General features: G+C 38.2%; 6 protein-coding genes across 6 annotated transcripts; 2 read left to right on the plus strand and 4 right to left on the minus strand.

Moving 5' to 3' along the window:
• The first annotated feature begins 3,040 nt into the window (after positions 1-3,040).
• LOC101291879 (coiled-coil domain-containing protein 124-A-like) lies at positions 3,041-5,797 on the plus strand. Its single transcript, XM_004289987.1, has 4 exons — positions 3,041-3,663; positions 4,400-4,519; positions 4,736-4,780; positions 5,318-5,797. The coding sequence occupies exons 1-3, from the start codon at positions 3,103-3,105 to the stop codon at positions 4,748-4,750; spliced, it is 696 nt and encodes a 231-aa protein (XP_004290035.1). The 5' UTR covers positions 3,041-3,102; the 3' UTR covers positions 4,751-4,780; positions 5,318-5,797.
• A 1,210-nt stretch (positions 5,798-7,007) lies between these two features.
• Positions 7,008-9,637, plus strand: LOC101298487 (receptor-like cytosolic serine/threonine-protein kinase RBK1-like). The gene is made up of 6 exons (XM_004292224.1): positions 7,008-7,250; positions 7,316-7,425; positions 7,821-8,628; positions 8,740-8,964; positions 9,058-9,207; positions 9,321-9,637. The coding sequence occupies exons 1-6, from the start codon at positions 7,008-7,010 to the stop codon at positions 9,420-9,422; spliced, it is 1,638 nt and encodes a 545-aa protein (XP_004292272.1). The 3' UTR covers positions 9,423-9,637.
• A 634-nt stretch (positions 9,638-10,271) lies between these two features.
• On the minus strand, positions 10,272-12,017 carry LOC101298770 (GDSL esterase/lipase At5g55050-like). Its single transcript, XM_004292225.1, has 4 exons — positions 11,777-12,017; positions 11,315-11,676; positions 10,604-10,853; positions 10,272-10,492 (listed from the first exon to the last, which is right to left on the minus strand). Exons 1-4 carry the CDS (start codon positions 12,015-12,017, stop codon positions 10,272-10,274), a joined length of 1,074 nt encoding a protein of 357 aa, XP_004292273.1.
• Positions 12,018-13,676: 1,659 nt separating this feature from the next.
• LOC101299059 (GDSL esterase/lipase At5g33370-like) lies at positions 13,677-15,325 on the minus strand. The gene is made up of 5 exons (XM_004292226.1): positions 15,076-15,325; positions 14,824-14,960; positions 14,397-14,681; positions 14,005-14,254; positions 13,677-13,897 (listed from the first exon to the last, which is right to left on the minus strand). The coding sequence occupies exons 1-5, from the start codon at positions 15,323-15,325 to the stop codon at positions 13,677-13,679; spliced, it is 1,143 nt and encodes a 380-aa protein (XP_004292274.1).
• Positions 15,326-17,179: 1,854 nt separating this feature from the next.
• Positions 17,180-18,898, minus strand: LOC101299352 (GDSL esterase/lipase At5g55050-like). Its single transcript, XM_004292227.1, has 5 exons — positions 18,649-18,898; positions 18,400-18,530; positions 17,982-18,221; positions 17,518-17,767; positions 17,180-17,400 (listed from the first exon to the last, which is right to left on the minus strand). Exons 1-5 carry the CDS (start codon positions 18,896-18,898, stop codon positions 17,180-17,182), a joined length of 1,092 nt encoding a protein of 363 aa, XP_004292275.1.
• Positions 18,899-19,655: 757 nt separating this feature from the next.
• On the minus strand, positions 19,656-23,609 carry LOC101292171 (L-ascorbate oxidase homolog). Its single transcript, XM_004289988.1, has 8 exons — positions 23,330-23,609; positions 23,134-23,243; positions 21,771-22,041; positions 21,466-21,568; positions 21,006-21,351; positions 20,411-20,779; positions 20,217-20,295; positions 19,656-20,085 (listed from the first exon to the last, which is right to left on the minus strand). The coding sequence occupies exons 1-8, from the start codon at positions 23,465-23,467 to the stop codon at positions 19,879-19,881; spliced, it is 1,623 nt and encodes a 540-aa protein (XP_004290036.1). The 5' UTR covers positions 23,468-23,609; the 3' UTR covers positions 19,656-19,878.
• Between the last annotated feature and the right edge of the window lie 1,683 nt (positions 23,610-25,292).

Consider the following 25,292-nt stretch of genomic DNA (forward strand, 5'->3'; position numbering starts at 1 on the left):
TATATATATATATGGGATTAGTAGATGACACCAAAAGGGCCTAAAATTGGGTGTTTAGATAAGGATTGAGCCTAAAATTAATAAGTAGAGTCCCACTTCGAACCCTAAATCCTAAATTCTTGCATAATTGGGTGATCAATTTTCATGTTTTTTTTCCCTTATCTGGGTTTTCATTTCAATGAAAGATTAATGAATGGTGAATTTGGAATCCTTTTATAGAATAAAAGGAACAATGAGTCTGTTTAGATGTGTTTATATTAAATGTTTGATGTGGAAAGCCTGTAATTTTATAGTGTCTGATTAGGATTTCATATGATTAGTGAAAAAAACTTCAATATATTCCATAATAATATATTGATTAACTAGCTGAAGAGCTACAAAAATGAAGATCAGAGAGGAAGAGGAAATGAACAGTGAGCTGTTTCTATATGTTGCTTAGCCTCAAATTTTTTGCCCCCACTTACGTGACTTTCTGCGTCCGCCACTGTCAATGGCTAGGGTAGATATATTTACAACGAGATAGGTAACAAGAAAACCTAAAAAACTATGCTCTAAGCAAAACAAACTCATTATAAGTCTATGATAAGCTTGTTGGAGAGCGAGCTTTTAATTAACTAAAAAATTTCGCGTTTACTACTAATAATCATCTTTTAACTTCCAATCACCTAGCACACAATTATGGTACCCACAGAAAGCCTTTTCCTAGCAAACAAATAGGAGCATCTCCTCATTCATAAGCAGCTCAAAAAGACGCCAATCTTTTTTTATTTTTTTTATTTAGTAACAAACTCTCTCATTTTAATATCAATATAGATACTTATTTCTTTTTAAAGATAAAGACTTAAAAAGAAAAAAATCATATACCTAAGGTGAAAACGAAGATGTTGACCAAAATAACAAACATAGAAATGACTATTTGTAATTTTTTTTTGGTTACAAGGGGTGCCAAAAAGGGCATAACAAAAAGGAAAAAGGAAATTAAATGCTAATTAATTGCCAGTTCTTCTGGCCTTATAAACAGAACTCAGATCATCTAGGAAAGCCTGAGCAGCATGAGCTATTTGTAATACTTCGTGTTTGAAATTAGTATACGCATGAAATAATATTAACACAATTGTGCCACAATATTCGAGTCATGGGAGATAATAACTCCAAATGGTTAAAAGTAAAATGTTTTTTGTAATTCAAGAATTCAAGTGAAGATATTCTTTTACCCTAAAACAGGTCTGAATTTGAGATTCAGACCAAGGACTCGCCAGAGCTTGTTCGCCATAATTTCTCTGAGCCTGGCTACATTGTGTGTTTCAGACGTAAACTACTGGTACAGTGATTCTGGTCGGTAATCGTTTTTCGTTAACGTAGACAAACGGCACGGCACCCTAGCCTGGAATAGCATGTACCAGACACGTGTCCTTTCTTGAATGGGTCGATCTCCATACCAAATCACGTGGGTAAAAATGTCCATGAAAATAGTTGGTGACAGCTTTTGACCGAGGGGTCATATGCTATTTAGGACCCACGTAGGCAGAGTTGGTGGGGAAGGCAGAGTAACGACGCCGTATTGACCCGACATGTAGGTTGCAGACAATAGGGCGGCGGGTCGGGTTCGTTTATTTGGCTGGATGGATAAAGCCCACTTTGCGTGATGGAATGAACATTACTATTAATATTATTATTATTAAGCATATGACTGAATAATTTGGGTGGCTCGTGAAGGCATAATAAAGGATCACACTAGGGAATTCAATAGTGTGAATTAAGGAAATAACCTAGAGCACCAAATGATCCTAAATCCTAAGAACCATGTAGCATAATATAATTTTTTGATTAATTCATATATAAGCACGAGGGTACTAACACTATGGACGTGATTTGATTCAACATTAATTTAGGACTCCGTGATCTTGCTTAATTAATTGGCATCATATGTCACACACAAACAAGTACTAACGATCTTGTGCACTTACAAATTCTCAGAAGTGAAAAACCTACGCAGCAACCTAAGCTCTAGTTTTATCTCGTTGCAGGCTTGCAGCCATGGCCTCAAGGCAGGAGAGCTCACTGTTTCAGATCCCCCATCAGGGCTCTTGATCATTGATCATGAACCATGTCTCTTCTTGGCTTCTTGCTTTGTTACTCTGTTTTATTGTAGTTATTTCCTCCAAAAAAAAAAAAAATCTAGCCTCTAGTTTCACAGGTCCTCTAGGTTTTCTAGAGGGTGTTTTAAACTGATTTTAATCTGAGACGTTTAAATTGATCATACTTAAGTCTGTTTCTATATAAATGTTTGGGTGGGTAGTATATAGTGCCGGTGTAATTAACGACATGTATATATATACCAGATCGAGATAGTAACATTGGTTACCAATAAAAAGTCATAGTGGCTTAGATTTAAGGTATTGTACTTGACGTTTTCCGCGTAAATATTTTTGTTGTGTTTTATTACCGTATTTATTTATTTTATTTAGGATTAAATATTATATAGTTTTTTACTCTTCGTGGTTTGAAGTTGACATATGTTCATTGTAGTTTCATATATGGTCCTTAAAATCATGATTTTCCTTCTAAATGATAATTCCGTCAATTTTCTCAATTAGACTGCAATCATTGTGGTTTCCTTTTTTTTTCTTTTAAATTTCATTTTAACCTAAATGATTCTTAAACTTATGATTTATTTTCTAAATGGTCATTTTGTCAATTTTCTCGGTTAGATTGCTGATGTGGCCGTTAAATTTGCAATGTTTTTAACGGCTACGTCAGTATTTTAATAGAGAAAATTGACAAAATGAACATCTGTAACTTTAACGACCATTTAAATTAAAATGTAACCGCCAAAAACTGAATATATGTCGATTTTAAACCATTTAAAGAACCGAATGAGACGTTGGGTTCTAAAACACAGATGATCTAGGTTTTCCCCGAGTCTAAAACGGTGCGTACAAGCAAGGTAACTGAGAACCGTAACCGCCTTTATTTCTTTTCTTTTTTCTTTTTAGAATAACGAATTGCTGGACTCACATCCTTTCCTTGTTGAAAAAAAGCACACAGACAGAGAGAAACGGAGAATAGCACCACCGTCGTCGCTCGAACCGAAACCCGAAGATGCCGCCGAAGAAGATGGGTGTGAACAGCAAGGCGGAGGCCGCTAGGGCACGGCGGAGCGCCACCGAATCCGAGCGGAAAGAAAGCGAGGCTCGCCAGAAAGAGGAGCAGTACTGGCGCGAAGCCGAGGGCAGCAAATCACGCGCCGCCAAGAAGAAGGAGGAGGAAGCCGAGAAGAAGGCCGAGGCCGCCGCTCGCAAGGCCGAGGCGCGCCGATTGGCCGAGCTGGAGGAGAAGGAGCTCGAGAAGATGGTGAAGAAGCCTGACAAGAAGGTCAGCCGCGTCGCGATCCCTGTGCCGAAGGTGACGGAGGCCGAGCTGAGGAAGCGCCGGGAGGAGGAGGCGGCGGCGATGGAGAAGAAGTCGGAGGAGTCGAAGAAGAAGCAGACGCGTACGGCGGCGGAGGAGGAGTACGAGAGAATGGTGCTGGTGTCGAACACGAATCGTGATGATTCGGTTATTGAGGCCAGGTCGGTGGAGGACGCGATTGCTCAGATGACGGTGGCGGAGTCCTTGCCGGTGGATCGCCACCCTGAGAAGAGACTCAAGGCTTCGTTTAAGGTGCGTTTTCACATCAAAATTTTCCCTAATTTTTGGGGAATTGATGGTTATGTATCGATTGGATTGCATTGATTTTATTGATTCTGTATAGTTTTGGTAGCCTTATTGATGCTTATGTGGTTCAGGGGTATTGATGCTTATGTGGTTCAGGGGTATTGATGCTTAGGACTTAAGACTATGAGTGGTGAAATTTTAGGCATCATTAAGTAACTGAATTGAACAATGGAATAGTTACAACACCTTTGGAGAAGTTGGTGTGGGGCTGTGAGAGAGTGTACAGCTTGCTTGTTTCGTTGGCGCATATATCTTTGCTAAATGTAATTTTATGGATTTTTTTGAACCTTGGTCAAGGCTGTGAACAGATTTTGCACCTCAATATACACATCCTTGTTCAAATTTTATGGAATTCATATTAAACAATGTTTTTCTCATGAAGAACATAGTTTAGGCTAATCTGGTGGTACAGGATATGTTTTATTCACACTTGTAGTAGGAATCGAGTTCTCATTTGTAGACTAAAGTTCTTTGTTTATTTGTCATTACTGCTGCTGTTGCTTGTATTAAAGCATTAAACCACTGATTCTTATGTTTTAGAAATTGGCAAGTTCAGTATAGTTGAAATTGCTTATAAAGTACAGATATGTGGCTTTTGCTAGAAACTATATTTCTTACAAATATATTAGTTTCTTCTGTGCTGATGACTTGTTAATGTGACGAATTGTTGTAAACATTTCAGGCATTTGAAGAAGCTGAGCTTCCCAGGTTGAAGGCGGAGAAACCAGGACTTACTCACAATCAATACAAGGACATGATATGGAAGCTGTGGAAGAAATCTCCTGATAATCCGCTAAATCAGGTATGTCTCAATTGTCATAGTGTCTCACTTTCACCAATATAGTTTGTTATTGTTATTGTTATTGTTATTTCTTAATTTTTATATTATGTTAGAATTAGCTCGTCTCTTTCTTACACAAGAAACTTGTTTATAGTTTGGTGCATCAATATCCCAAATCTAAAAGGAATATATCTCTTTGTACACAAAGCCTGATACTCTCTACTTCCACATATTCAGGTTGCTACTGAGTGATCGCTGACAATGTCCACTATCCAATGGCGGGTAGGCTTCTCCTGAGCTTATTTTGTTGATCCCATCATGTGGGCACGCTTGCATTTGTAATTTTATATGCATATATGGTTTCTACCCTATTGTATATGCTATGTCTGTTTTATAAAGCAATGCAGTCTTTTATCTTCTAGCGTTGGTACAGAGTGTTTTGGAATAATTGTTTATGTGCTATTATGCCTATACTAACTTCAGATTTGAACCACCAAGTTTCAAGACTCCAAACTTGTTTTCTAAAGTTCATGATTTTCCAAAACAAGGCATTGTTTAAAAGTTTTTTTTGCTTTCTGGATTTAACAACCTAGCGTCCAGAATTTTTTCATGGAGTTCTGTAAGCGTGGTTCACATTTTACATGGTTTTGATAAACAGTCAATAAAATGGTGACTTTGAGTGAATATAACATGTTTCACTTGTGTGCTGAGTAGTGTCACTCTTCATCCTTCATTTTTATCCTAGTTCCGCAGCTCACCATTTTAAAATGGTGACTTTGGCTTAGTAATGTAGGTGATGGTTTTCTGTTGGGGTTGCAGATCAGACAAACTGAACAAGTGGTTGCGGCAATCTTGAATTTCTGAAGTTCATTCATGTGAGGTTTGACCGTTTGACTATGAAGGTTTTAAAAAAAAAAATTCTGAGGAAGTTCATACTTCAATATCCCCTTCACAAGTTGCAGCAATATAGAAGTACCTGTTTGGCTTGGCCAACTTCACCAGCCCTAGTGATCAATAAATTCTGGTATTCTTAGTTACTTCTGCTCAATGAGAGCTTAAGGTTGCTCGATTAAAAATTAAAAGCATTGGTTTGCTTTGTTTTTATGATTTGTGTTTTTCATTGCATAAAAGTAGCGAAGCTGGTGTTTTTATTTTTTAATTATCAAAGTCCATACTGACACTGAGATGTCTGCTTATCACTGAAGCAGTTGATAGGTCAAATTGCGTCTTCAATTTCCAGTTTAGTCTGATTTGTAGTTTCATCCTGTCGAGTAATCGTGGCAAGTTAAGTTAATAGCTTCTAGTTCAGTGTTTGCAACTGTCAGTCCCTATGGTTCATTGTGGAGATTAAGAGCATCTTCAACAGCTTCCCTAAAATTTCTCTAAAATGGGGAAGCAAAAGCTAAAATCTCTAAAAAAATTATGATCAAAATCCAGCAACTTTTCTATTTTGGAGATTTCAGCATTTAATACAACAATAAAATATAATATATCATCATTAATTATAACAAAAAAAACATTATATATTTCATTGTAACAATAAACTACCAAATAAAATATTTTATTGTTGTCTTAAATTCGTTGGAGCATGTGAATAATTTAATTTTAGGGAAGGAAGGCTTTGCTGCAAATTTGGGGAATGAAGACTTTTTTTTCTTCTTCATCCCTATTTTGGGGAATGGGATGGGGAAGTTATTTGACCTAAAAATAGCTCTATATTTCTTAAAATTGAAAATTTCAAGAAAAATTGGGAAGCTGTTGGAGATGCTCTAACAAAGCATTATTGCAAACTTTGAACTATGGGTTTATATTCCTTGAAATTACATGACAAAAGTGAAAACTGGAAAACCATTAGCAGCTGTCTGTCTAGTCTCTGCCGTCATCATGTGTAGCCACAACACTTGTGATTTCTCTATCAGCATGATAAGGTAGGGTGAGCTATTAGCACTACTAGTACCTCAGATGGCCAATTCACCATGGAACGAGTTCTTCGAGAGACCATAAATGGTGGAAAGATGGAAAATTTCAGAATTTCTGCTCTTGGGCATGAATCTGGATCAGCCTCTTCTGATAAAAGCTATATAAATCTGTTTAGTGCTATATTCGGTCCTTCGTAATTTTGTCATTTCTGGACATTCATTTATGCAACACCAGATAATCACGGCCATTGAATCTCATATTAACTGATGCAATCGAATTGTTCAAACAAATGATGCTGATATAAAAGGCATGCCTAACTATCCCACTTTCCTCTCTTAAATTTTGGCTGAAATAGTTGCTATACTCTTTGGAAAGAGTTATATTAGCCATCATCTCTTACCAACTTCTGGTCCATTCTTAAACCCATCAGCTACCGCCACTCCTGAAAACAAAACAACAATATGTACAAATCGATGATACCCAACAAATGAGTTTAAGGCCATTCCAGACCAGAAAGGAAAGAGAAGAACAATGTTTTTCAGTTTTTCAGTGAATTGGTGCTGCAGCCCCAAGTGCAAGTTTGTATGAGATGGTTCAAAGTCAAACAGTTGAACCCCAAATGCTATCGTGCCGCTGCAAGACAGTGAAGAACAAGAGGACTATTATCGCTGGCCTAAATTCAGATACCTGCAGTAGAGAAATGCTGCTTGGATTGCTCACTTCTGTTGTTAAACCAGAAGACAATGTGATAGCTATTCATGTGGAAGAAACAGATGATACATTTGATCCAAACACTTTCCACATTCATGAAGATATCTGCAAGTCCAAGAAGGTAGAATCTTTTAATTCTCCTTGCTGTGAAATATTTAGTATGGAGCTTATGGTTATTGTGTGCAGGTAGATTTTCAAGTAAAGGTCTGCATAGGAGATTCATACATTTCTGAATTAACTTACCAAGTTAGAGTCAGCTATGCTACAATCCTCACACTTGGTTGCAGCTCTTCAGGGTAAAGAAATTACTAAAATCTCTCTCTCTCTCTCTCTCTCNCTNCTNTCNCTNTNTCTCTATCCGTACTACCTAAATTACCCTACTAAACGTTTACCCTACGTTAACTTACTTACGTTACGTTAAACGTACTTACGTTACTACCTTACTACTCTACCTACTAAACTTTACACTACTTACGTTCGTTACTTACCTTACTACTACGTACGTACGTACTACTACGTACGTACGTACTACTCTACTACTCTACTACTCTACTACTCTACTACTCTACGTACTACTACTACTACTCTCTCTCTCTCTCTCTCTCTCTCTCTCTCTCTCTCTCTCTCTCTCTCTCTCTCTCTCTCTCTCTCTCTCTTTCTCCATGTGTGTTAATTGCAAAATACTATGCAGGCTCAATGTTTCAGCTATCAGTGCTTGCCTGAAAGGATTACCTCCTTCGTGCACACTTCTGGTTATGAATAGTGTTGGAAGAATTTTGTTTCAGAGGGAGGGAACTTGCCAACAAGGTTCTGTAAAGATAGCCCGGCCCTTGCAATCTTCGCAGTCATTTTCTTCAGGGTACACCTGTTATAATCAGTCAAATACATCCCGGAAATTGCATAAGTCATTGACAATACCATCTGCTCCTCCTGTATCATCAATGCGGCGATTTACTAGAAGGGCACTCTCTTCTGCACATAAAACAGTGGAGGTTTCTGATTTTGTGGCTCAAAAACTGTTTCATAGATTGGCACTACTGGAAGCAGAAGGTTCCAGCAGGCATTTCGCCTCCCAAGAGCTTCGGTATGCAACTAACAATTTCAGCCCTGACATGGTGATTGGAGAAGGTGGACATAGCAAGGTGTATCGAGCCACTCTTGAAGATGGTAGAGGTGCAGCTGTGAAAGTCCTCAAAACCACACACCATTCAGTCAATGATCTTTTCCGCGAAGTAGATTTTCTGTCTAGTATGAATCACAAGAACATAATTCAGATAATTGGGTTCTGTGATAGTGGAGAGATGCTTGCGATTGTGTATGATCTTTTACATGGAAGCTTGAGGAGGAATTTGAGACAACTAAGGTGGAGTGAGAGGATGAAAGTTGCACTTGGTGTAGCAAAAGCTTTAGAGTACCTTCATCATTCTCACAACCCTCCCATCATTCATAGGGATGTCAAGTCTTCTAACATTCTCCTCTCCCATGATTGCGAACCAATAGTGAGTTCTAGAATAATACCTTGAATTCCTAAAACCTTCCAACATATATTTATTTTACTTTCTTTATATGAGATACTGATACGTGCTGTTACATTTGATTTTGATCCTCAGTTGTCCGATTTTGGAGCAGCAATGGTACTTCGTCAATCTCAGCATGCAGACGTGCCATGTGATGTTGTTGGGACGTTTGGATACTTAGCCCCAGAGTACATGATGTATGGCAAGGTTGATGAGAAGATAGATGTGTACTCATATGGGGTGGTGCTTTTAGAACTCATTACTGGGAAAGAGGCTATTCAAACCGACCAGGAGATTCGAGAGAGCTTAGTACTTTGGGTAATGGAAGAAACTGTTGAGCTTTATAACTACCTTTCTGAAAATTGGCCTGTTCACCTGAAGCTGCTGTAGTCTTTGCTTATTGATGTGCAGGCAAGGTCCCTACTGAGCTGTGGCATATGCGAACGTCTAATTGATCCTTACTTGTCTGAGGAGTATAACAAGGAAGAGATGGAAGTAATGATGATAGCTGCACGCCTCTGCCTTATGCATTCATCTTCTAGAAGACCAACCATGAAAACGGTAAATCCAAAACTTAATATGCATGCTACTTTGAGATTATAAATCACGATTTTGTTTCCTTCTAAGTGTGCAAATGTGTTCCCTGAAACTTTTGTGACAAATTGTTTAAACAGATACTTAGGCTATTTGAGGAGCCAGATCATTGGTTAAGGATGCAGAGAGAAAGAGATGAGTTTCTGAAAGGGACTAATTCAAAAGATGAAACAGTTACTTGAAAAACCTCATATATGACACACAGTTCAATGTTGTTGATCACGTAGACTTCACCATGTGATCAACAGCAGCAACATCCTGCAACAATGCCGTATATACACAGATATGTAGTGGAAATTTATTGTGGAAAAATGTAGAATTAATGAATGAGATAAATTGTCTGCTCGGCCTCCTGATATCTGAAACCATTATTGGATCATTGGATGTGTTTGCAAGGATTTTGGCTAGCTTTTATAAAATAAAACTCATCAGATTCCAATAACTATATCATCTTTGTAAACCGATATGTGATACCTAGTGCTAGATGTTCATTTTGACATCATCTATACAGGAAATCTTATTTTGAAGGAACAGGAAGAAACACAGAATGAAAAAAGAAAAAGAAAAAAAAGAAACAGAATGGATTAACTAAGAAACAAAGCACAATTCTCACACCCCATCAGGCTAATGTGTAGAATACTTTGAAAATTTCTAGGCCTTGGGTGCAAACTTTGCCTTGATCTTCTTAATCTCTTTAGTACTATACAGTTCAGTTTTTCTTGCTCTTTTGTTTCAAGAATCTATGATCCGTGGTGCCTTATTAGGTTAAGCTAAATATTGGGGTTGTGCTGATATAGTGATATGCATGATAATTTCTTTATACATACAGAACTGAACTCTTCAGAAACATAGAATTAAAAGCTGTTCGCATAAAAGTCCATTCAATTTGAGATGGTTTTTTTCCCCCCCTTAATTCAGCCTTACATTTAAGTGTTTAACAAAGAGCAGATATTTAAAGGGTAGAAGCAAGAATATGTTTGTTTCTTGAGATACAATTGATCATTGTCCAGAAGGCAATCTTTTTCTGTTAATTAAACCTTAGCCAACTGAGCAAAATTAATTGGGGTTACAAATTGTGGTCCGCCCCCATAGAGGGTTACAGCAGCCAATTTATAAGCAGCCTGTGTTGGATGAACTTGATCCCAGAACAAGTATTGATCGCGATTCGAACAGAGATTTGCATCTGGTTTACAGAAGTTTTCAGCATTGAGCTTCCCAGTTCCACAACATGCAGCTTCCACTTGTGTAAAATCTGAAGGATCAAAAGTAGAGTTATAAGGTAATTAGTACATTAAAACTTCTCCGTTATTCTTTTGCTCATGTTTAACTGTATTAACACCATTGACAAGAAAAAATTGCTTACTGAATGCAAGAGGGTTCTGTATGACATTTATAGTCATTTCAAATGCATTTCCAAGCGAGTACTTCAAGCCCTGAAATTCTGCGCTGAGCTTGTTCATGAGCACATCCAGCTTTGAATGGAAAGCTTTTGCATGATCATTCAGCTCCTCTATACAGCCACCAGTGGCATTAAATAATCTCTGAGCTGGGCAGCAGCCAATCGGGGCGATGCTTATAATTCCTAACTTCCTTGCTCCAAGATTGAGTAAAGTCTGCAATATTAATTCAGCGCGTAGCTAAACTATAAGACTTCTAAACTAGTCAGTCTAACAACATAAGATTGTGAATCTGGACCAATGGTTAGATGGATTCTAGGCTTAATGTCTCAGCTAGATTCACAGTTTCCCAGAAATCATTATCCCATTTTGTACAAATGACGAAGAATTGCTTCTGTTAGTAGCTCATAAGCCTTTTCAGTTAAAAAACCAACTGCAGGAAGCAGTTGGAAGTGCTTCATGTCAGGTGATTCCTCAAAAAGCACCTAAAAATGATTCTATAACCCTGAAAGCAGTTTTAACTTATTTTTTTGTTCCAGAGATCAGTCAAGCATTTTTCATTATTTGAAAGTGCATTTGCAAGTTCCAGAAGCAGTGCCAACTGCCAAACCAGCCCCGAATATAGTTATTGAACATTTATTTCTAAGAAACAAGAAACATAGAGAAAAGTATGTTACCTTCAAGTGATTCTCATAAGCTACTACTAAAGAGGACAAGAACTGTTCCTTAGGAATTGAACTGTTTGAGCCGTAGTATTCGAATATGTCATTGCTACCAATGCTGATGAAGAACAAAGACTTCGAAATATATGTCTCAGTTGCTACAGGGCCCATTAAGGCAGTTAAATTGCTCCTTACAGAAGAAAATTGTTGTATCTGCTCTGCTAATGGAATACAACTTTTCGTCATTCTTTGTCCAGTGGTATCAAAAAGGCCAGACCCTCCAGAAGCAAAGCTGAATCCTCCAAACCACTTGAGAAGTGAAGTAGAGTTGAGGGAAAGAAAGGGCTTTGGACTTTTCTCGAAACCGAATAGCTTGGCTACATTTCATCACAAGTCAATATGTTAAGCTAGTTCAAAGATGCAGCAATGCTGCTAAATATCCATAAATAAGCCAGAAATGTAATAGTTTCAACTAACCAAGAAAATCAGCTGTGTTAAGGCCATTGCTGAACCTTCCGGTGGGTGTTGAGTTAGGAAAGTCGATTCCATTGTAGGGAAAATCAGCCCTGGCCATGCTACCTGGCAAGAAGTTATTGGTTCCAACATCAGCAGTGGAGTCACCTAGGATGAAGATTGCTGGCACGGCTGCTTCTGCTAAATTAAGAACAGCTATAACCAAGGATAGAAGAACTAAAGGGAAACCCCATTTGTTTGCCATGAGAGAAAAATAGTGAAAAAGTTAGTACCAAAGATATGTGTTTTGCATGATAGATATACTTGTAATGGGGATTTATATGCATGTAGGTTTTAGAATTTCATATAGTTCTAGTCACTTGATTCCAAGAATTTACTTAGAGACATATACAAGGGGTTGATTACTCAGTAGGCAAATTGGCCTAGTCTCTGATGTATATGGCCGGACTGACCATGCCATTGACCACACAATTACCTTTCATTAATCACATTAGCTTTCTCAACCAGTGTTAGTGAGCTAAAAATTTACAGGCCACAAACTAGGGTCCAGTCCTACTGGTTCACCGCGCTTTGTTAGAGCGATCGAGCGACATTCATTCACAATTACAGATCAAATCTGACAGAAGCAAGCAGACAAGTGGCCGGTTTATTTGTCCTCATGGGGTTTAACTTTCTTCTTCATCTGATTCGTAGTTAGGTCCAAGATATCACAGCAATGAAAATTCAACATTCTTTTCTATAAAACTTAATTCTTGCGGTAGGAAAGGAATTTCATTTGGTTTATACTGTCATAAAAAAAAAAATTGAAGTTCGGATGTTCGATGCTTTTGTGATTAGCGATCGGATATAAACACATCTTACGCTAACTTATTTTGCGATGTGGGATCCAAAACTCAACGGAAAAATAAACATGTCACTAAGCAAAAAAATGGAGTTTTAGAACACCAGCCAATTTTGGTAGTCCTGTGTCCCCATCCTCGTATATACGTGTCCAACTTTCCAAGTCCTGTGTTCCAAGTCCATTGTCCATTGTCCATATACATGCCTCCCTCCCTCCTCCCCAAACCCTATACCCAATTAGTGAGGGCCCAAGTGGTCTGCACCCAGAAAGATCTCACCTTTGATCCCAAATTGGGGGTTTCGGTCAAGCTATCTGGGTTTTCGCTGTGAAAGATGTTGATGGTGTGGCTGTGAAATTGATGAGGTCATTGATTGCTGCAAGGTTGTGTGGTCAATCAGTGTTTCGTTCGAAAGTCTCAAGTCTAAGGCTTTGAATTCGGGTTTGCCTAATGGGACTATGTGGTGCATAGTGAAGCTGGGGATTGTGGAAGTAAGCATGGAAGTAGTGGAAAATGCGAAGGGAGTTGCAGTGGTTACTTGTGCCGGAAGAATGATAGGAATTGTGTCTCTGGTAAGTCACCATGCATCCTACTCAGTCTATGCATATTAATCCTCCTGAGCTTTCCCTAAACATGTTTCGGCGAGCTGATCCTATGGCATTTTTCAAGATAAGACTATGTTAAGCTTGGGTCACAAGCCTCCACTGGTTTTGGACTTCATGATCACCAAACGTATCTGATTCTAACCTTTGCCAGAGATATTAGTCATTCCTCTTTACTCCCTTTTCCATAGAGAAAGTTATATAGGAGAGACTCCCTATCTATAAACATCTCAAATTTTTCTAGAAATTCAGTTTTTGCTAATATTCAACATGAACTCTTCATTACAAATTGAACTTTGCAAAATCAGAATCAACTTCTTCTTGCATTTATTAATTATTACGAACTAAATCTCCAATGCATGCTTAAAATAAAAGAAAGACGAATTAAAACGCAGAGTGAAAACAGTTTGCCACTGCAGATAAAATTGACAGTACTGCATGACCAAATAACTAAGCTTTTCTCTAGGCCTCGGCTAACTGAGCGAAGTTAATTGGGGATACATATTCTGGTCCTCCAAAGTAGAGGGTCACAGCTGCCAACTTCGAAGCCGCCTGTGATGGATGAAATAGATCCCAGAACAAGTATTGGTCACGGTTTGGACAAAGATTAGCATTTGGTGTGCAGTAGGATTCAGCATTGAGCTTCCCAGCTCCACAACATGCAGCTTCCACTTGTGTAAAATCTGAAAAACCGATACCAAATTAGAATTTAGAAGGCAAGATTTTTCTTTGTATCAAGTTACACACATGCATGACAAAGTGTAAAGCATTAAAACTACTAATTGCTTACTGAATGGAAGAGGGTTCTGTATGACATTCATTGTCATTTCATATGAATTTCCAAGGGAATACTTAAAGCCTTCGTATTTGGTGCTGAGCTTGCACAAGAGGGCGTCCAGCTTCGAGTGGAAGGTTACTGCATACTCATTCAACTCCTCCAAACATCCCCCAGTAGCATTGAAAATCCTCTGAGATGGACAGCACCCAATTGGAGCAACGCTGATGATGCCAAACTTCCTTGCTCCAAGATTGTATAGAGTCTGCCATTTTCACAAAGGAGATCATTACTCCTCCAAATTTTGTCATATACGTGTCAAGTTGAATTATCTACGTGATGAATGAAAATACACAATAACAGAAGCCAATATATATTGTGCTTAACATGAAAACAAAGTATGTCACCTTCAAGTGGTTCTCATAAGCGAGTTCTAAAGAGCACAAGAACTTTTCCTTCGGAATGGAACTCTTTGAATGGTAGTATGCGAAAAGGTCATTGCTGCCGATGCTGATGAAGATCAAAGACTCTTTAAGAAACTTCTCAGTTGCCACTGCACCCATCAAGGCCGTAAGATTGTTTTTGACAGATGAAAATTGTTGTATCTGTTCTGTTAATGAGATCACATTCTTCTGGTCTTTGAATGAGGCACTAAATGGAACATTTCCAGTTCCAAACTTCATCAACGTCAGCTGAAATAAGAAATGAAGAAGAGGAAAAATAAATCACTGTCATACCCATGTATCTTCTTTTTCGGATTAGACATCAGATATTCAGATTGACAAAGAGCCATCTTTGACTTGAAGTAACTTGTTCACCAAGAAAGTGACTTACCATTGTCTGTCCAGTTAGGTCAAGAAGACCAGACCCTCCAGAAGCAAAGTTGATACCATTAAACTTCTTCTTTTGAAGAGAAGTACTTTTGAAAGAAAGAAAGGGGCTTGGACTTCTCTTGTAACCAAAATGCTGGGCTGTATCACCAAAAGAAGCAATACAATGTTAAGTGTCAAGCCCTGAGCTTTCTCACATTTTTTTCTTATGAATGAGAAACTGAGGGAGTAAGTACTAAGTAGTATATCGACTAACCAAGAAAATCAGCACTGTTAAGGCCATTGCTGAACCTTCCGGTGGGTTTCGGAGTGCGAGGAAAGTCAATGCCATTGTGGGGAAAGTCAGCTCTTGCCATACTGCCCGGCAAGAAATTATTAGTACCAACATCTGCAGTTGAATCACCAAGTATGAAGACTGGTGGCAGTACTGGCTTAGCTGCTGCTGCCAAGCTAAGAACAGCTATAAACAAGGATAGGGCTAGAGGAAGAATCCATTTGTTCTCCATGAGAAGAGAAAATCAACAGATATGGGTTAAAAGAACAAATAAATACAAAAAAAAAAAAGAAAAACTGTTAGTCTCCAACAAACGAGGGTGTATGTTGCAAGAAAGATTCAGTTCTTGTTGGATTGATAAGGAAAAGAACGGATGGTTTAGAAGTATATATAGTCCTGGTTAGGCTGTCATTTGCAGCAAGAATATACACATACAAATATAAAAGGTTCACCAGGCGGATTGGCCTAGTGATATTCTATTGCCGGATTGAGCACTCTCCAATTATTCACCATATTATTTGCTACTGAAATTAGGAGTAAGAAATAGTAACCATGATTCGATCAGGATTAACTCGCAAGGTATTCGATGAATGCAACCCTGAGTCGCTACTGAAAATAGGACGGTCAAGAATCAAATCTGTACTGTCTATTGGTGATCACTTTGTAAATACATACATAATTAACATTATTTTTTTTCGACAGAAACAATGGAACCAATGGCCGGTTCAATTTTTCATTATTTCTCTGTTTCACCTTTGTAGTTAGGTCCCAGTTGACATTTTTTTCAGAAAGGTGAGTTTGCCAGTCTTACATTTATGTTTACACATGAAAATCCTGTGTTTTGACAAATGCATTCGAAACGCGCAAATGTAAGATTTACAATGAGGGAAGATGAGTAATGATATAAGAATAATTGTGTGACTATTATTTCTTTAAACAAATTCCAATTGTCAAACAATTTGTTTAAAAATATTATAGGGAACTAAAACTTTGTTCATAAGCTGGAAGATATGCAGGAGGTAGATGTGGGTTTGAACCGTTTACACTTAGACAAGACACTAGTTGAATAACAATTCCTCGTTGCAAATATGGTTTGACAACATCAGATAGATACGTTTTGATATCCAATCACTACCTTTAGAAAAATGTTTTGGTGTGGGTTATCCACATTTAACCTCGATAATATTTGAGTCAGTTGTGTTAGAATCTGTAAGACGATCTTATATAAAACTACCTATATAAATAACACCTACGTATGAAAGAAACATCATGTTAATTCCTCCTATTCACTCATGTCTCCATTTCTGTACAAACACTATTTATTTATTTTTTCAATCCTCCGCATGTTGAGATATTAATCCCACATCAGGAATATGAGACATGTTTGTGGGTTAATAAGGGTTTGGGACACTCTATCTATTGCCAATTGGTTTTGGATATGAACCTCAAACTTCTTTATCATGGTATCAGAGCGGGTTACTTACGTCCACGTGTGAAGCCCAATGACCACACGAACTCCACGTCACCCTAAACCAATGACCACACAAACTCCACGTCACTCTAAATGTTGTCTATGTGTTAGGTTTGAAACTTCGCCACACGTGCGGGGGCGTGTTGACCACACAAACTCCACGTCACTCTAAATGTTGTCCATGTGTTAGGTTTGAAACTTCGTCACACGTGCGGGGGCGTGTTGAGATATTAATCTCACGTCGGGAATATGAGGCCTGTTTGTGGGTTAATAAAGGTTTGGGACACTCTATCCATTGCCAATTGGTTTTGGATGTGAACCCCAAACTTCTTTATCAACGCATGATGTCATAAACCTGAACTTGTGACATCCTCAATATCAGTCTGGTGAGCTAACCTATAGATTAAGGCTCATCAACAATTATAAATAACTCTTCGCTACAGAGTACACACTGAGTTTTGCAGAACCAAAAGAATATCTGCTTGTATAAATGCCGATTCAATTTCAGTATAATTAAGCTTGCAATAAAAGAACAAAGAATTGAAACATACAAGATAAACTAGTAACTTGCTACTACACACACAATTGGTCTTGAACAAATGGTTAGTTTTGCTCCTAAGCCTCGGCTAACTGAGCGAAGTTAATTGGGGATACATATTCTGGTCCTCCATAGTAGAGGGTCACAGCTGCCAACTTCGAAGCCGCCTGCGATGGATGGAATACATCCCAGAACAAGTATTGGTCGCGGTTTGAACAAAGATTAGCATTTGGTGTGCAGTAGGATTCAGCATTGAGCTTCCCAGCTCCACAACATGCAGCTTCCACTTGTGTAAAATCTGAAAAACCGTTACCAAATTAAAATTTATAAGGCAAGATTTTTCTTTGATATCATGTTGCATACATGCATGACAAAGTGTAAAGCATTATGACTTCCTTTAGTACTAATTGCTTACTGAATGGAAGAGGGTTCTGTATGACGTTCATTGTCATTTCATACGAATTTCCAAGGGAGTACTTAAAGCCTTCGTAATCAGTGCTGAGCTTGCACAAGAGGGAATCCAGCTTTGAATGGAAGGCTACTGCATGATCATTCAACTCCTCCAAACATCCCCCAGTAGCATTGAAAATCCTTTGAGATGGACAGCAGCCAATCGGGGCGACGCTAATGATGCCAAACTTTCTTGCTCCAAGGTTGTATAAATTCTGCCATTATAAAACAGGCCTCAGGTTATGAAACTCCAATGACTCGATAGTCTCCTCTTACCAAACACTGACAACAAAACATACACGTATATATATATCTAGCTACATTTTGTCCAGATTAATGAAAGAACAGTACGTAATTGCTCCTTCAAAACTTGTTTGTCTGTGAGACTAGACAATGAGCTATAACATAAAAGAGAAGTATGCATGTCACCTTCAAGTGGTTCTCATAAGCAAATAGTAAAGATGACAAGAACTTTTCCTTGGGAGTGGAACTGTTTGAATGGTAATATCTGAAAAGGTCATTGCTTCCAATGCTGATGAAGATCAAAGACTTCGAAAGAAACTTCTTAGTTGCTGCTGCACCCATTAAGGCCGTGAGACTGTTCTTGACGGATGAAAATTGCTGTATCTGCTCGGTTAATGGGACTACATTCTTTTGGTTGTTGAGTGAGGCACCAAATGGAACATTCCTGTTCATCTGAAATCAAAAGTAAAAATATGAGAAACTCAGATCAAATTGGCTTTAGCCATCTCGTTTCCGGAATTGACATGCATCAGAAATTCAGAATGACGAAAAACCATTCTATGCACTAAAAAACTTCTGTATCAAGAAAGTGGCTTACCACTATCTGTCCAGTTAAGTCAAAAAGACCAGACCCTCCAGAAGCAAAGTTAATACCTCTGAACTTCTTCTTTTGAAGAGAAGTAGCACTGAGAGAAAGAAAGGGCCTTGGACTTCTCTTGTAACCAAAATGCCGGGCTATATATGTCACCAAAAGACGCACTATGTTAACATTCAATATAGGCAGAAATGTAATCATTTCAAAACAGGGTTTTAAAACTTGGAAGTGAGCTCTTCCAAATTTACTTGTACCAACCTAGAAAATCAGCACTGTTGAGGCCATTGCTGAACCTTCCAGTGGCTCTTGGTGAGTTAGGAAAGTCAATGCCATTATGGGGAAAGTCTGCCCTTGCCGTGCTACCTGGCAAGTAGTTATTGGTCCCTATATCAGCAGTTGAATCACCCAGTATGAAAACTGGTGGCAACACTGGCTTTGCTGCTGCTGCTAAACTAAGAGCAGCTATAAACAAGGATAGGATTAGAGGAAGAACCCATTTGGTTGCCATGAGAAAGAATTAAGGGAAAAAACTAATCGAAAAAATATGTTGTTTTCTAAGAATGCTTCTAATGGGACTGATAATTGAGAATGAATACCTTAGAACTACATATAGTGCTGCTGAGGCGGCCGATCACATCCTAGTAAGAATATACACTTACAAGTATAAGAGGTTCAGTAGAAGGATTGTCCTAGTTATCATCTAGCTTTTGCCGGTTTGACCATTGACAAAATTCTTGAATAGCATTGTTACAATAGATGATAGGACCAAGGATGCACTCTTACCGATTCAACGCCTTTCAAAATATATTAAGATCATGTATCACATTCACTGATCACAACCAGATAGTGACATCAATAACTCTGTTTCATCATTCCATCAGTTTCCATCAAACTTCCCACTTTGAACTTGGTAGTATTCTTGAGTTTTATCTTCCAAGGACAGAGGGAAAGTAATTTCTGCCTCTTATTAGTGAGGGCAAGCTCATTTTTGATTTCATAAATTTCAGGATATTTCATTTTTATTTATCAAGGCTCACAGTGGCTCACAGTTACTAACTTCGGACTCCAAAACTGCGCCTCGACCAAGTTGAATTATGTATGGATGATAACTTTGTACTTACATAACAAAATATAAACCACATTTGTTCTTATGACAGAAACAAAGATACCATTCGTCAGTTTATTAGTCCTCATGGAGTTCACCTCAGTAGGTTTTTTGATGAATAGTTCACCTTTGTAGTTAGGTCCCAATAAACAATTAGTTTCAACAACTAAACTTTCTATTATTCTTCAATTAATTGAAAATAAATAAAATTTACAACAAATTTCTGCACCTTTGCCTTCTGATTGCTCAATTACATTCCACAGAACTAACTGTATATTGCTTCCCCTTATTGACGAACTATAATGTTTCTTACAAAAGAATGACACTCAATTTGAATGGTTAATGTTGAATATGATAGTCTTCAGCAGCTAGCTTGTTCATAACTATCTACGTGTTCTGCCAGCAGCTCTGCCACAAAGAAGAGCATTCTTTGGAATAGGGTACTCGTCTCTAACAGACCCTACCGGCGAGTACACTCGTAGGTAAAACTGTTGTCCAAGGTATTGTCGTGTCCAAAACTGACTCCTCACGTTCCACATACCTACATTGTCCAATGCTACATAAACTGCAGTCCATGACTTGGGATACACCTGTTGCATCAACCAGAATTTCGAAAACATGAGTACTAGATGAACACAGTGATACTTTGCATGTGTAACTACAATTTTGTTGTATGTGCCGGTAAAAACTTGGAATCTTAATAACTAGGCGGAGAACTGACCTGTGTGGTGTGTCTTGAAACTGCATCCACAAGATTGTACTCCTTTCTACTGTCTGGTGTCCATTTTCCACCATCCATTCTGGAAATTCAAGAAAAATGTGAGTAATAGTGAAGGTCATAAGTAGGTTGCGTAAACTGGAACTCTTGTTTTTGTTGAAAATAAATAGCTGATGGTATATCATTGAGATGCTTACCCAACTACCCAGAAGTAGTATCCATCAAGGTGCCAACTCTGGACAATGTTCTCAGGGTTCTCAAACACAATCTCTACAAAGGTTCTAAAGTCAGCACCCATCACTGCAGTGTCAAGGTACAAGCTCTTTTGGCCGGTGGGGTTATCTTGAATGCTTCCAACTTTGAAAACTCCATCAATCTTGAAGTAGTCAGCAAGCTTCAGGGGTGTGTCAGCAGGGATGAACGACACACCGTTCACTCCATATCTCTGCTTCCCATTTACTTGAGCAGCTGAGCTAGATAGCCTGATGGTTCTGCTGACATTTACAAGACCATAGTGGTATGAGCCTTGTGGGTTTGGTCTAGGTCCACTGGCTGTTAGGTTTGTCCTGAAATGCACAATTTATAGAGAAAAGGGTAGATCAATTGGTGAACAACATTATGAACAAAATCAAAAACCAGTGCATTGCTCTATAAACTTTTGGTGGGAATGACGGTTGAAAGAACATTCTGATCACAAGGTGTAGCATGTCACTACTTAGTTCTGTGACACAAGTATAGGACATGTAGCATTACTTGGATAAATTAGATCAACAGGAGGAACAACACACAAACCTAATGGTACGAGCCTGGCTAAGAGACCAGCCGGTTTGGATGGTAGGTCCACCGGGAATGGGACCGGATACTTGACGCCTGGAGTTGCTGTAGTGAAGGACGGCGGTGGAGGTGAGGACTTTGGAGGTGAAACGGGTTGAGGTGACAATGTAGTAGTCCTGAGGGGCTTGATCAGCTGTGATTAGCACAGAATATGATTGACCAACATGGACATCGAGCGAATCATAGGTGGTCTGGACAGTGTGGGTTCCTTCAACTTCAACCAACTTCATTTGGTGACCCTGGATCCGGAAGTTCAGTGTGTTCTGCATACCCACATTTGATATCCTAAGCCTGTAAGTTTTGCCTGCAGGAATAAAATGATGAAGTGAGCTTCCAGGTTTATATAAAAGTCATTGTTGCTCTATACTGTCATGAAGTGATTTGTGACCCAAACTAGCCACATTGTGTAGAAATATACCTTGTTCAACTGTGAACCATGTATCATTGCCTCCACGGCCATTGATTAAAAGACCTTGTGGGTTAGGAAGCCGATGACCATTATCAAGAATAGCTTGTAGTCTCTGCAATATTCCAAACAAACAAATAACTCGTTAATAAACCACAGAAGAAATCTTACATGGATCACATGGAGAATCATATTACAATGCAGGTTACTAACAAAGGGTGAAACCAACTTAACAAAACTCTATTGATTCAAGATGTGATTTAAAATGTTGCTGAACAGTTTTATCAGTGTATGATAGCTTATAGAGAAGTTGTTACCTTGTGATCAAGATTGTACCAATCTCCAATTAGAAGAGAGTAATCAGCAGCCGGTTCCGGGAATGGGACTGGGATTCTAGGCCTGCTGAGGATTTTAATGGCTCCAAAGCCACCAGCAGCCTTGTGAAATGCGAGAGATGGGAAGTAGTAGAAACTGCCAATCTGATCCTTCACTTGGAGTGTGTAGGTAAAGTTCTTGCCTGGTGGGATGGGGCATGTTGTCCCATACACTCCATCTTGGTATGAATTTCTCCTCTGTTGAACCCCATTCCTGTTTTGTTTTCGCCAAATTCAAATTTAATTAACTTCATATCAAAAATGTAACAAAATTTAACACATACATGAAGATCACTAAACACGAATACACTCGTTAAATTATTTTGAATGACACTTATACTGACCTACATATATAGAGCTGAAAATTAACTGAATTCACTATGTAACAACATAATCGCATTAATTTAAACCATTTAGAATCCATTGACCAAAATTCTTCATTTTTTATTAATCATTATTATTATTATTATTATTATTATTATTATTATTATTATTATTATTATTTTATAGCAGAGAATGAGCATGTAATGAGCTTGAGACTTTGGAATTAGATCAAAACATTGATTCATGATAATTTGACATCCTATATATTAAAAAGGATCCAAAATAGGCCAGACAAAAAGGAGTTGTATCCAAGGTGTAATGAGCTTGAGACTTCGGACTTGACCATGTCAAGAAATTGGACAAATTTGGAAATAACTAAAGCAACTTTCTTCTTTGCAATTGATGCAAATTTTCGATGAAAATTAGTTACTTCTTCTGCTGAATTGGTCATACGAATCTAGATGAAACAAAATGAACGTGTGACAAATTCTTCGTTTTGACACCAAACTATTCGGCAACAAACCTCACATCTAGTCGACCATTAATCCACATGTAAGAATTTTATGTCTATATTTTGTTGCTTATATATGTATGAGCTGTCTTGAATCAGACTAAATATGAAGGCAACCTGTTATAATTGGAAAGCCGTCCAAATTGGAATGTAACAAATCATTATATTAATAACCACCAAAAATCTAGTCACATTTCACGTATTATTATGGAAATAATTCTAAAGGCATATATTTAGGAAATAAATCACGCAGTAAGAAATGCATGTACACAGTGTTTTGCCTTGTAAAGCAATATGCAAATCGTTAGAAATTTATCTTCAAATGAAGAGTTAATTAACATAAAAATCCTTATTTTATTTTTCAAACAGATGCATGTCATTCTTTGTTTAACTAAGGAATCATTTCTTGTAATAAAAAGAAGGTAACGAAAATGGTGATCGGAAAAGAAAACGAGAAAAAAAAAAACGGACCATGTAATGAGGAAAGGCTCCGGCAGGCTGTTGTGAACGTTGATAATGAGGTTGTCATTGGTGACGGAGTAGATTTCCGGCCCGGGAAACTGCCCATTGATCAGAATACCCTGCAAAAGCAAACCATGAATCCCATCAACATTTCAGTCCAGACATCACACAAGACGAACGATCAAAATGATAGTCGAACACGAACCCTTTGTTTGATGCCGAGAGGGTATATATCGCCGTAGGTCACATTCCACTCGAAGAACCTGTAAGGGTCTTCACCATTGACAAGTGCAACGAGAGCAAGAGCGAGAACGACGGCACAGAAATGCCACGTAAAACCCATCACCGACGACCGGAAACCGAGCTGGTGTACCGGAGAAGAGCCAAGGAGAAGATGAGAAGCGAGGGAAATGAAACAGTAGTAGTGATCGAAGAAGAAGAGTACTAGTCTCTCTTCTCGCCTGGAGAGTTACAGATGAATTGTGGGGAGAGATAACTGACCAGGACTCGTATTTAAAGTGATCGAGTGGAGTAGACAGGCTGATCAGCGGTGGGCTGTCCACGTGGCGGCGAGGGATTAGCGGGCCTGGGTTTCCTCTGCGGTCGTCTCCATATGAGCGCGAGGTGTGAGGGAATGGGAATGGAGGAAGGGGGGTTGGGGAAATGACGAGAATGGGCTTGGGTTGGTGGCGGGCTAACCGCGTAAAAGCATGTTGCAAACTAATGCATGGCTGGATATGAAAGGCCCCGTGATTTCGGACGCGACACACGGTTTTCTCATGTGCCCTCTTTGGTTTTATTTCCTCCTAACTAACCAAATTACACGCCGCTTTTTATTTATTTTTCTTTCAAAGGGAAGCTTGCGGCCTTTTTTCGGTGCTTTAAAAACCAAAAATTAAGAAATGGTGGGCGAGATATAGTGACTAGAAAATAGTTTTGAGATGGAATTATGGGGACATTATTGGGTTTTGCATAATTTGAAGTACGACATTATATGCATACGGTCGTAATTTTGAGGTGTCGTAAGGATTGTTGAACCTTAAGAATTGATATGTAGCATTTAGTTGTTATTTTGCCTTTAAATTTAATATTTGTGGATGACTATACATATGTCATTTATGGTCCCTCAAACAAATCTTAGATGAACATGATTGATACGTTGAAGATATAAATTATCGTATTTTGTTATTGATTTATTTTTATTTTGGGTATTTTGATGATTGTTTTTTTTTTTGTTAAAGGGGGTATTCAGATGATTGTTTGCCGGACGGAAAATATTTTAATTTTTTCAGGAAAAAATATATACGGTGCATAAAACAAAATTAAGGGCAAGATTGGTGGGCACCAAGAAGAAGAGGAAATGGAATAATGAGAAAGGGAGGTCTATTAGGGAGTATTACTGAGAGCGATTTACGTACGCGGAAACAATAATTGCTTTGCTTTTGTATTTGCTTGTAAGTGTACGCGACATTCTTAATCATCGGTCATATATACTCTTCCGCTTTTTGGTTCTTCTCTTGTGAAATGAAAGAACCAGCATGTATGAAGCTTCCTGATTTGTTTAATAAAAAGTGGTAAGATTTGTGTGTGGATGATGGGCTGGATATTTATAATGAAATTAATTATGGACGTCATGGAAAGGAATGGGGTTAATTTGTTTATGAATGCATGGATCGAGTTGACTATCAAGTGACAGCTATTTTATTTGGTTAAAATTGGATGCATGGCCAAATGTATAATGTAGTAATGCATGGAGAAATGTCAATGGTTTTTTTGTATAAAATTATTAGGTGGAAATTCTAATGGACAGAAAATCACATGCATTAGTAGTCTTTGTAATTCTAGAACATGGCCAAGTACGTACCTTTTCTTTGCCTTTGTTAAGTCGATATTTATTATTATTATTTTCCATTTTACTGTATCATTACCAAAAACTAAGTGAAAACAAATAATATCATGTTGCTTAGTACTTAGGCGAGGGCAAATTATAAGTGTAAACTTAGCATCATCTGGGGAGAGTTGGGTCAAATTGGGCCTAGCATTTTGGGTATGACTGTTTGGATTTATCTGGGTTCAATCTGAAACCGCACCAAAACCGTAGGAAATGTGGTTTACCTGAATATTATTCAGATTAGTCATTTGAAATGCGAATATGTTTTGGCAAATGA

Source organism: Fragaria vesca, linkage group LG2, assembly GCF_000184155.1.
Source record: "Fragaria vesca subsp. vesca linkage group LG2, FraVesHawaii_1.0, whole genome shotgun sequence".
In the NCBI taxonomy this organism is placed as follows: Eukaryota; Viridiplantae; Streptophyta; class Magnoliopsida; order Rosales; family Rosaceae; genus Fragaria; species Fragaria vesca.